Here is a 12730-nt window from a genome sequence, read left to right on the forward strand (position 1 = left end):
GCGTTCAAAAAGAGAAGAGGTTTCTAACCAACCAGAGATGGTTCTGAGGGAGGGACTGTCGGAAGGAGGCAAGACAGACCCTATCTGGAAAGCTGGATCTCTCCAAAAGGGGCGTGGCTCTCAGGGATGGGGCGTGGTCTTTGGTCTCTGCGCTTGGGACGGGTTCCTAAAGCGGGGGAGGGAGTGGGCGTAGCCGGGTGGTGGGCGAGCCCACAGCTCGGTGGGCGGGGTGAACGGAGTCAGCCGCGGGAGCCGGATACAGGCGCCGGGGCCCTGGGGATGGGCGGAGCCGCCGCCAGCGCCGCTGCTTGGTGCTGGTGGCCGTCGCTGCTGGAGAAGCCGGAGCTCCGGGGACGAGCCGCCGCTGCTGTTGCTGCTGCTGCTTCCCTCGCGGGGCCCAGCTCCCGAGGGCGGTGAGATGCTGGGGAAAGGAGTGGGCGGCGGCGGCGGCTCCAAAGCCCCCAAGCCCTCCTTCGTATCCTACGTGCGCCCCGAGGTGAGCGGCCGGGCCCGGGCAGAGGGCGCCCCTGCGCGGGGTGGGGCGGGGGGCGCCGGGAGCGGAGCGGTCCCTCCGCCACCTTCTCCCCTTCGCTCGCGTTTGGGGAGGGCGGGGGTGCGGGAGCCTGGAGACGCTCCCTGCCAGCCGAGGCGTCCCGGGGCGCGGCGCCTCGGAGCCGGAATGCGGGCGGGCTCCCGGGGTGAGGAGGGGGCGTCGGTGCGGGGCCGCAGGTGTCGGGCTGGAGGAGCTCGGGCTCGACCCGAGCCCCCGGCGGGAGAGGGCGGCCCTGCGGCCGGGAGCGGTGACTGTGGCCTAGGACCTTTCTGCTCGTTCACTGAGTGCCTGGCTCCTGAGGAGGAGGAGGACACGGGTGGCCCGTGCTTTCTGCCCCTGTTAGGGCACGGAGTCTGCCCGCACTTTGGGGCGTTTCTACGTTGCCTCCAGAGTTTCTTAGACCTGGCACACTTCACTTCAAGCTCCGGTGTTTTCAGTTTCAAGTGTGTTGTGGAGGATTAACTCCCCGCCGCCTGCCCTGTCTGTAGAACGAGCCTCTTGCTATGGCCTAGCTTCGCCTGGTCCCCTTGGCCATCCCTTGCTGTGTGCCTTTCTCTATCCTGTTTTTGCCTTCTTTATATTCCCTGCTACGCTGTAAGGGCTTAATAAATGCTTGTTGCCTCACAGTTCACACCCTTCCCCAATCATTTATCTCCTAAAACATCCATTCATTTCTTTTCTTGTTTGCCCCTCTCAAAGCACAAGTTTTATAAAAAGTCCCATTTCTAGAGAGCATAGGCATAATCCAGGGTTTCATTATACAGGAAACGAACCAGAGAGACTTTGGAAGTGACCCTAGGTTCTTGAAGGCCAATCCCGTGGAGCTCACACTCTGATAGGTTTTGCCAAGGTGAATAGGTTTTGAATCAGGCACTGCCCAGGAGATGGACTATCAGTGTACTTGCCCTACTCACCTACGAATAGGAAAGACCCTACTTCACATCCTGCCTCAGATAATTCCCAGCCCTGTGACCTTAGGCAAGTCACTTAGCGTCTCTAGGCTCCCTTGTCTTTGAAATAGGGATAATAATAGTACTTCCTCTTAGGGTTGTTTTGAGGATCAAAGGAGATAGAGGACCTTGCAAATCTTAGTGTGCTATATAAATGCTTGAAATTATTATGCCTGCCTCCCACCCCTCAGCCCTTGGTGAACAAACAGTTGGCTCTAAGAGAGCATCTTTGTATCTCCACAGCCCAGCAAAAAGTACCTTGCACACATCAGATACTTAATTCATGTTCCTCCCTTGGTTGAATGGTCTATTGTCTAAGGACCAGCTTCTAGCTAAATTAGGTTTCATACGAGTTTTTTTGTTTTTGACCACTGCATCTCTTGCATGCAAAGATGTGGATGGTTTGGGGTCTGTAAATGGGGGACTCTTTCACTATTGTAACCATGCATCCTTACTATATTGAACCTCAAAGACAAATTCTAGTAGTTGCAGTCTTGCTTTAGATTTGTGAAGTTTCCTGTCCTCGATTCTCTCTTTGTTATTCACGACCCATTCTGTTATTCCTCCCATGTAGCTGAAGTAGCACTACACACATGAATTCTATTTGAGTGATCTGGAGTCACATGAAAGCAGCTTGAATGTTAGAGTGGCATTGTATGATTGGATAGGTATGGTCTTGCCAGGGGCCTCACTTCTAGCCCCAAGCAAGACCAGAAATTTAATATGTATAGTTTTCTTAAGGTACATTGAATACTTTATGTTGTTAGGTGGCGTGTAGAATAGCTAAAAAAAAAGTCTTATTTTTAGATCTTATTTTTTGAAATTAAAAACAACCACTTCCTCCGTAAACACTTAGAATGGGTCAGCATCCTCTCAAACTTTGAACAAAGACACTCTGATATATAAGTAAAATAGTTTTGGTTTTTCTCCGCTTCTATTTTTGGTTAAGTGCTCTTCAAAGAGCAGTTGTTGGTCTTTTAATTTGCTACTCAAGAAAAGTCAAAAGTTCGATTGTAAAGTCCACTGAGAAATGTAGCAGAGACCAGGAATCCCTGAACCGTCCAGGTATATGTGCACTCCTTTTCATTAATTGGGTTTGTATTAACTCTGCCCACAGGCTAATTTTTTTTTCCCTTGGGAGAAGTTTAGGAAAGGGGAGTAGTTAAGCACAAGAATACACCAGAGCTAATAACTTTCCCCCACTCCCAATTTGTTTCAGATGACTTGTTTTTCCTGGACCAAAATAATTTAGATGATAGTAGTAAACTACCTAGCAAACTCCCCCCCCCCCCCGCCCCCAGTACCTTTTAAACTAAAGAAATGTCAGTGGTGATAATTCAGTCAAAATTGTGGCCTCTCTTCCATTTTTAAGTCCTTTTTATTGGTCACGCTATCAGAAATTCAGATGAGATTCAGATAAAGCTTGTGTGGCTCTGAGGATGGCAATAGTTTGTCTGCCAAGGACCTTAAATTGCTTAGTAATATAAGAACTGCTTCAAAGTATTTTTCTGAAAGCTCTTACATTAGTGGCCTTGTGCTTTTTTCTATCATTATCCCTTCAAATATGCATTACTTTTTATCAGTTGGGAAACTGGGGGATGAGAAGGTTCTAGTAGCTCAGAGGTGCCAGAACAACATTGGCATCTTTCGATTTAAAGATACTTGCTATTAGTGCAGAAATAATTTGAGACCTCAGAAGGTGCTTTTCAGTAACTACACTTAGCCTTTTCACAGAATATCATACTGAAAGGTATCTTGGAAATAGTCCAATACACTCTAATTTTGCAGATAAAGAAACTAAAGTCCAGTGAGGTTGTGACTTGCCTAAAAAGATCATAGAGCTGGAAATTGGTGGTACTGCTGTCATATTGGATGTTTAAAGTTAAGGTTAAAATATTTTACAGGATTCTTTTTTGAGCCTAGCAACAACAGAATGAGGGAGGTGCTGTAGATGTTGCCCCCATTTTCAGATAAGGGAAATTAGTAGCTTAAGACAACCTAAGTGATTTGATCATAAATATACTAAGTGTCAAAGCTGAATTTAAACCCGGTTTTCTCCTTTCTTCATGTCCAGTGACTTTCTCTACCACCACACTGTTTCTGAAGTTGTGCATTTGGTTTTTAAGAACCATATGTTAATAAAAGTAGACTCACTGAACTGACCAGAATGCTTGAAGAAGATGCTTTTCATATTGAGTTTGTTTTTCTTTTGCCCTGACACTATTGGCATTGGACCTAGTCAGGTGGGATGGAATTTGGTTTTTGTCCTTTTAACAAGATTTGGCCATACTTAAATGACTGGCTGTTTAAAAGGCTTAGAGTCAGTAGCCCAAGAGGTCTTCTTGTCCCATATTAATGGATATAAAAGTTTTTAAATCCCGAACTGTGATTTAGAGCCTTCAGTCATTTTTAGTAGCAAATTCCCCCTCAGTAGAAAATCAGTTGTTCAGAAAAGTGGGAAACAGATGGTTTATGTGTTGGAAGAATTGGTGCCTGGGTGGCCGCCTGAAAAAAACCCAAGAGCTTAGAATATGAGTTATGAGAGTAGGCTTTATATTCCCTTCTTTAAACTTTTTTTCTGTACCATAGCACAGAACATCATAACTGAGGAAAGGAACATTGATGGGAGTATTTTTTTTTTGGTGAGACAATTGGGGTTAAGTGACTTGCCCAGGGTCACACACTAGTAAGTGTTAAGTGTCTGAGGCAGGATTTGAACTCAGGTACTCCTGACTCCAGGGCCGGTGCTCTATCCACTGCGCCACCTAGCTGCCCCTGAAGGGAGTATTTGGGAGCTAGGATGTTAATGCTTATCTTAGTTGGATGCTAAGGTAGTTGGATGAGTGTGTAGCCAAAGGGGTAAAGCCATGCCTTCAATTGAATGAGAGAGAGGGAGGAGGGGGGAAGGGAGAAGGAGGGAGGAAGGGAGGGAGGGAGGGAGGGAGAGGGAGAGATCATGTGCTAGGTTCCTGGGGGATAGATAAGACAGAATCTTTCCTCTAAGGAGTTTATAATGCTGCTTAACAAGAATATACACCTGCCCTCGATGTTGAGGGCATGGAGCAGAAAAAAGGCTAGTAGAGTAGAACAATAATATTAAAATGGCCTGTTCTCTGGGGTTTTTTTAATGCTTTATTTTATTTTATTTATTTTTGGGTGAGGCAATTGGGGTTAAGTGACTTGCCCAGGGCCACACAGCTAGTAAGTGGTAAGTGTCTGAGGCTGGATTTGAACTCAGGTCCTTCTGAATCCAAGGCCGGTGAGTTATCCACTTCACCACCTAGCTGCCCCTTTTTAATGCTTTATTGTCCATCTTTTTAAAACATCATCGTCACTGCCCAGTGATATCCTGGTTTGTAATCACAAGGCCATTATCTGCCAGGTACTACTTATGTGACCTTGGCTTTACAAATTCCTTTATCTGAGTAAAAGTTTTCTCTTTCAGCTCTTACTCTGTGTAATATTGTGAATGTACTAATCCTGCAAAGAGATTCCTTTCAGTTTGTAGTCCTGCCCCTGGGACCAAAACTTTTATCTAATCATAGGATGACACCATGCCATATCTGTGCACATCCTTAATGCGCATTAATTGGTGAAAATAGAGGCTTAAAATACCTATGAACCAATAGGATGCCATGGGAACTATTTTTTTGATATTTTGTTGAAAACCAACAGCTCCCTCTCACTAACAGTCTCTAGAAGGTAAAGTATGCCAGGCATAGGGAACCAAGGCATGGAACCAGGAGATGGGATGTATGTGAGGGACAGCAAGTATGAATAAATGAAATCTATTTACTAGTCACTTACAATGTGCAGGCACTGTTCTAAGTTGCAGGATCCAAAGAGAAAAACAAGACATTCCTTGCTATCAAGAAGCTCCCATTCTAGGGCAGCTAGGTGGCACAGTGGATAGAGTACTGGCCCTGGAGTCAGGAGGACCTGAGTTCAAATCTGACCTCAGACACTTAACACTTACTAGCTGGGCAAGTCACTTAACCCCAATTGCCTCACACACACAAAAGAGCTCCCATTCTAATGGGAAATAATTCACATGTAAGAGAGGGCAGATATAAGTCAGAGGGGTAGGTCCCATTGTTCTTAGGGGCAATAATAGAGCAGATGATAATGTATAATTTATACTGATAAAATTTTTTATTTGTGTCTATATGTGTACACACATATACATACATCTATGTGTGTGTATATGTACACTAAATATATAATGTCATATATAGAACATATCTACTGATAAAATTATAGATATTACTGAGGTTGAGCCTCCTGACCATGCCAGGGTCTTCGGTCATGGGAACTTTCTTTTCCCCCTCTTCAGTAGCTATGGTTGCTGAAGAGGTGCTGTGGTAGCACCTACAGAAGGAGTTGCCTTGTCTCATTTCCACAGGGGCTGATTCCTAGGATGATGGCTGAAGGGGCCAAGCTGGAAGCAAGACTAGTGGTTAGGGGGGTGCTCTGCCACTCTTTGACTTACATAATTTGTAAGCAATTGGTAGTGGAGGAGGTGATCGGTGTGACTTCTCTACAGTGACTGCTCCCCTCCTTGAAGACTCGAGAGTCAGAAGCAGGTTCAGTCATTTGAGAGGCATTGCTAATCTCATGGCTCTTGGGTTCAGGATTCTGGAATATTGAAATCAGAGTCTGAGAAGTGTTAGTTGGTGGTATTGGTGGTTTGAGTTGTCTGACACATGTCGTCCATCTCTCCCTTAGGCTGGCTTGTTGGTGAGTTGGCCAGTTTGGCTGGAGCACAGAGTACATGAGAAAGAATAATATAGAATCAGCATGGGAAGATAGTATGGAGCCAAATTATCATGAGATTTAAGTGCTAGAGAAAGTTTAATATTTTTCCTGGAGGCAATAGTGAGCTCCTGAAGCTTTCTGAACCAGGGAGAAGCATGTTCATTTGTGCTTCAGGAATATCAATTTGGCAGCTGCGTGGAGAGTGGTTTATAGAGGGGAGAGACTAAAGGCAAAGAAGCCATTTGGGAGGCTTTTATAGTAGCGCAGGTAAAATATTGTGAGAACCTGGATGTGAGTTGAATAGAGAGAAGGGGGTAATTTCAAGAGATTCTGATAAGGTGAACTTGACAACAGTTAGGAATTGATAAGATAATGGGGTGTAGTGAAAGAGTAAAGAATGACTCCTAGTTTGCAAACCAGAGTGACTGGGAGAATGTTGATGTTCTCCACAAAAATAGGGAAGTTAGAAGAGGAAGAGGAAGGGTGGATTTAGAGGGGAAGATAATGAGATCTGTTTTGGAAATGTTGTGTTTGAGATGCCTGTGGGACATCTGCTGGAGATGTGCAGCAGACATTTGGAAAAGCTGGACAGGAACTCATGAGAGAGATAAGGACTAGATATCTATTTTGGGGAGTCACCAACATAGAGACTGGTAAATTCATGGGAACTGACAGGATCATCAAGAAAGAAAAAAGGGAGGACCCAGGACCCTAGGGCTATCATGGGGTACAACTCATTCATGGGAAGGGAAACATGGCTGATGCCCCAGCAAAGGTATTTGAGTATTGACCCAACAAGTATGAAAAGAAGCCTGGCAAAGCAATGTCATACAAACTAAGATACAGGAGAGCATGCAGGAGGGAGTGGACAGCATTGTTGGTTATGACAGAGTTCAGAAAGGTGAGTATTGAGAAAAGGTCACTGAATATAACAATGAAAAAACTATCAGTATCCTTAGAGAAAAAATTTTTTTTTTTTTGGCGAGGCAATGAGGGTTAAGTGACTTGCCCAGGGTCACACAGCTAGTAAGTGTCAAATATCCGAGGTTGGATTTGAACTCAGGTCCTCCGGAATCCAGGGCTGGTGCTTTATCCATTGCGCCATCTAGCTGCCCCCTAGAGACAAGTTTTAAGTCAAGTGGTAGAAACAGAAACCTGTTTACAAGCATGGCTTACCAGACTAAATGGCCACGGTGAACACTGTCTATGTCCCCTTGTTCACCACCTCTCTGAGTGGTGTGCTTTGCCATCAGTTTTCTGTAGTGGCAGTCGGTGCTTCTCTTGATTGCAGTTTTGAAGCCTTTTGCTGTTGTTTTTCTTTGGGTTTTGTAGTCATCTTGTTGCTTTCCTGGTTTCACTCTGCTGCAGCTCATACAAGTCATCCTCAGTTTCTCTGAATTCCTCATATCTGTCACTTCTTCAAGCACAATAATATTCCATCACATTCATATGCAAAAAACGCTGTATATACAAACTATGTAAAGATTAGGTACAATGTAATCTCAGGGGGAAGACATTAGGAGAGAGGAGCGCCAGGAAAGGCCTGCAGATGTTGGGATTTGACCTGATCTTGAAAGCCAGAGAAGCTTAAAAAAAAGGCCAAAGGAATGGGGTTGAGTATTCTAGGCATTAGGGCCAATTGGTGCAGAGGTATGAGGGTGGAAGATGGATTGTCTGATAAGGGGGCTTTAAATCCAAGAAGAGGACTTTAGATTTGATTCTGAAGGTAACAGCTTGTCTCAAAGTTGAGCGACATGGTCAGACCAGAGTTTTAGGGAAAATCACCTTGGCAGCTAAGTGAAAGATGGAAAGAAGCCAGAGAACATTGAGGCTGTTGTAGTGGGTCAGGCAAGAGGTAATGATCGTCCATACTAGAGTAACATCTGGGGTTGTGGAGAGAAGGGGAACTATACAAGAAGTGTTATTAAGGTAGAAACAAAATTTTGCAACAGATAGGATATAGGGGGTGAATGGGAATGAGGAGGTGAGGATTACACTGAGGGTGAGTCCATGATTGGAATAGTATATGTACATTTAAAAAGTAAAAGTGATCCAAGACAATTTCAAAAGACTCATGATGTTTTCCACATCCAAGAAAAGAACCATGGAGTCTGAATGCAGATCTAAGCATACTATTTTTCCTTTTTTTGTTTTTTCTTTCTCATGGCTTTTTCCTTTTGTTCTGATGCTTCTTTCACAATATGACTAATATGGAAATATGTTTAACATGATTGTATTGTATAACTTATATTGCCTGCTGTCTTGGGGGAGGAGAAAAAATTGGAACTCAATTCAAAAATGAATGTGGAAACTATATTTACATGTAATTTTTAAAAAATAAAGTACTATTAAGAAGGGGGCAGGAGTTAAAGTAATATAACCCCAAAGTAGTTATCTTCATTTTTCTCCCAATACAATATTGTTTTTGTACTAATCTAACGTCTTTTTTTTTAATACTTTAAGAGTATCAATAGTTATCAGTAATGATTTCCATTTAAGTTCAAGATGAAAGTCTCTATCCAAAGGATCACTTTCTTATTTGCGGCTTTTGCTTGATGATCTCCCTAGAGCTTCTGCTTTTTCATGCTTCTGCATGTGGTTCCTGGAGCATCTCTCTGGGTTAAGTACAGTGCTACATAAGTTTTTCCTGTGTAGACAGCAGTGGAAGATGTCATAAGGCTGAATAGCCTTTGTAAATACTTCCTAAAGTCTGAATAAACTAGAGAGCTGTTGCAGAAGTGAACTGAGTCTGAGGCTTTTCTTCTGCTCTCTTTCTCCTTATTTAGCTCCTGTGCATTCCCTCTGGTAAAATTGCAGCCAGCATCAGAATTTTTGGCATGACAGATCTGCAACTTATCTTGCAATTCTGCACTTTCTTTTGCATACTGAAACGGATTATGCATTTGGAAGATTTACATACTCAGATGGTATTTTGGAGATGAGGGAATTATCCCAGAAATCTAGGTTTTTTAATACTGACTGCCCATCGCCAGCTTTTAGCATTTTGGGGAGAGTTTATGCTGTCATACTTCCTATATCAATAAGCTCATATAATGACAAACAGTTATATAAATAATGAAATTCTGTAAACTTAATATATAAGCATTTGAGCCCGTTGTATTGCTTTGGACTTGAAAACCTTTAGGGGCCTTTTCTAGATCTCCAGTGAGGTAATATTCATAGGTGCTTAGGACAGTGCTTGGCATAGTAAGCCTTATATAATATCATGCTTATTTCCTTCTCTTCTCTCTAAAACCATGATCCTATAATCATGGAAGCTGAGTTTTTAGGGCCTTAAATAAAAATAATAATATTACTGGGGTTAAATTGCTTTTTCTTTTATAAATTATCTAGTCTAACCCCAAACTGAGGAGGACTCCCTTCTACCATATGCTGGACACATTGTTATGTGGGCTCTGCTTGACAACATATAGTGAGGGGGCAACCCATTACTTTATGAGGTAGTCCATTATGCTTTTGGACAGGTTGAATTGTTAGGAAATTTTTCTTTACATTGAGCTAAAATATACCCACCTATTACTTCTATCTTGTGTTTCTAGCTTTGATTTCTGTGGCAAAATAGAACAAAGCTAATCCTTTTGACATCCCTTCGGATACCCAAAGACAGCTTATCATGGATGTCTCTCTCCCTGCCCACACCCTATATCTTCTACAAGCCAGGAATGCCTGGTTCCTCCAGCTAACCCCTGTATGCCTTGGTCTCTAGCCCTTTCACCATCTTGGTCATTAATTTCTGGACACTCTCCAGCTTATCAGTATCCTTCTTGAAATATGTCACCTAGCACTAAACGCTCTCACCAGATGTGGTTTGACCCAATCATAGTAGAGTGGGACCATCACCCTGGTTCTGGATGCTGTGCTTCTCAAGACACAGCCCAAAAGATGTATTAGCTTTCTTGATTTATTGAGTTTGTTGTCTACTAAACTCCCAGGTCCTTTTTATAAAAACATTAGCCTTGCTATACCTCCTCCATCCTGTATTAGCTTGTAGATTGTTTTGAACCCTAGGCATAGATCTTTACATTTATATACCTCCTAAGTTTCCCCATATTATTTATATTCATTCAACCCATAATTCTCACCAGCCTGTCAGTGTCTTTTTGGATCCTGGCCCTGTTGTCCAGTGCATTAGCCCTCCCCCTTTCAGCTCTGTGTACTCTACAAATCTGATACAAAGTAAGGTCTTTGTCTTTTTCTGTGGCATTGATTTCAAAAAAGAAGAAGGTTGAATAGCTCAGGTCTCACCAATTGGGGCACATCAATTAGATCTCTCTTTCTAAAATACCATTTGACTCATTAATGACTACTCTTTGGGCCCAGTTGTCCCACCAGTTCTGAAGCCACCCGTCTCCTAGACTGCCACTTTCTATCTTATCTGTAAGGCTTTCGTGAGAAACTTCCTCAAATGGTTTGTAGAAATACAGGTATACTTCGTGTCCCAGAAGTCTTAATACAGTTCAAAACTTTTATAACATCAGAAGTATAAATTCTACAAATTTACCCCCCAAATAATTTGAAGGTTGGATTATTTAAATTTATTTTATGTTTATTTTATTTACACTTAAATTTATTTCTTGAATAATAAATTGTTCATCTTAATTTGAACAAAGAGTTTATGAATAACACTCTCTCAAACAAGTGGATCAGTGGAGTAGATCTTGGCCATCTCAGTCACCTCATCTGTATCCGTTAGAGTTTTTCTTGTGGAATCATGTCAAAACTGCTGTGTATGCATCTGTGTTCTTTGGATGATATTAAGGCTAGGATTACAAATGCGATTCTTCCAGTCATCAAGCAGCAGATGGTGAAAGTTTTTACAAAGTTCGAACATTGACAAGATGGATGTTACATTGAATTTTAATAGGAAATATCAATATTTTAAAATTTTAAATAATTAAACCTTTGAAACTTTTTTGTAAGTTTGTAGCGTTTATACTGCTGAAATTATTAAAGCTTAAAAACTCATTAAGACTTTTGGGACACACTGTATTATGTTTACATGATTTTCCTAATCTACAAATCTAGTAGCTCAGAGATTGGGATTGGGCCTGTGATTTCAATGGCATAGGGAATTTCTAGCTAAGTAATCTTCTGCAAGGGCAGGTTAGGACCTTTTCTCCAACCAGTGTAGTAACTTCTGTCAGAAAAAGAAATAAATCTAGTTTGGCCTGATTTGTCCTTGATGAAACTAGGAAATACTGAAAACTGAATTCACATGACGCTGATATAATTCAACGAACTTCTGCAAAACCTCCTCCAATTAGAGATGGCACCAACCCTCATAGAGAGTATTTTTTAGTAAGGGGTGTAATATGTGCACCAATACCCATGATAAAAGTGGAACCCCAAGTGTATGAGTGGTTTGGGAAGACCAAAGTACTTTGCTTTTTTAGGATTCCTTGTGAATTCCTCTGTTCGTATTGTAAGCTCCTTGAGGGAAGACATTGTTTTACTTCATCTTTATACCTTCCTTATCATAGTCCCTTACTTGTTATAGATACTTAATCAGTGTTTCAATTAAATTAGAGAAAGGGGTCAGCCATCTCCATCTTAGTTTCTACAAAATTTTTCCAAATGACCCAGACTACAGCTGAGAGAGAGCCTCCACAAGCCTGATGAGTGGAGCATAATTTGAAAGTTATTTTTTTCCAATAGGGAAGGCGAATTTGCCCCCAAGCTATTGCCAGGTTCTCGTGCAGTCCCCTTGTAACCATTGAAGTACATTTTTTGTGATTAACTAGTTGTTAGGGTTACAGCCTGTGACTGTAGTGAAGGTAACCAGCTGGTACACAGAATGAACCTTGAAACCTTGGCCTCATTAGTTCCAACCAACTGAGCTAGCTGTGTATGAACAATTAGAGAACCAAGAAAAAATTTAACAGGATGCACAAAGGATTTATTTTTGTTTTTTACAGATTCAAACAAACATTAAGAAAAAAACCAAACTGAACCCCATTTTCTAACTATTGGGGTACATCTATTCTGTGAAATAGCATTGGGGGGGGGACAAGATTGCCTTTGAAGGGATTTTGGCTCAAAGTATACTATTTTCACTTTATTTGTTGTGATTTTTCCCTTTTGTTCTGATTCTTCTTTTACAGCATGACTAATATGGAAATATGTATAACATGATTTTGTGTGTGTGTGTGTGTGTGTATAAATCTATATCAGATTGCTTTGCTGTCTTTGGGAGAGGGGAGGGAAAGGAGGAAGGGAGAAAAATTTGGAACTCAAAATCTTACAAAAATGAATGTTGAAAACAGTCTTTACATATAATTGGAAAATAAAATAAAATAATACCAAGAAAAAAAGAGAGATCTTGGAGATGTAAGGGAGGAAATTGCTGTGGTTCTTAACAGTCAGTCCCCAGTCATGTGACCATTTGAATGGAAAGAGGGAAGAGGAATATTAGGAAACTTTTGTTATCTATATAGAAGTTGGAGAACATAGT

The 12730-nt window shown here is 42.0% G+C and overlaps 1 protein-coding gene across 2 annotated transcripts in view; it reads left to right on the forward strand.

Moving 5' to 3' along the window:
* The first annotated feature begins 248 nt into the window (after nt 1–248).
* The window catches only part of MTMR12 (myotubularin related protein 12), a 99229-nt gene continuing 86747 nt past the window's right edge, over nt 249–12730 (forward strand). The window contains exon 1 of one of the 2 annotated variants that reach the window (XM_043973579.1): nt 249–496. In XM_043973579.1, the coding sequence (XP_043829514.1) occupies nt 419–496 (78 nt within the window). In that variant the 5' untranslated portion in view covers nt 249–418. The remainder of the gene's footprint in view (nt 497–12730) is intronic. The other variant, XM_043973573.1, reaches the window with a different exon arrangement.

This window comes from Dromiciops gliroides, chromosome 1 (assembly GCF_019393635.1).
Source record: "Dromiciops gliroides isolate mDroGli1 chromosome 1, mDroGli1.pri, whole genome shotgun sequence".
Classification (NCBI taxonomy): domain Eukaryota; kingdom Metazoa; phylum Chordata; class Mammalia; order Microbiotheria; family Microbiotheriidae; genus Dromiciops; species Dromiciops gliroides.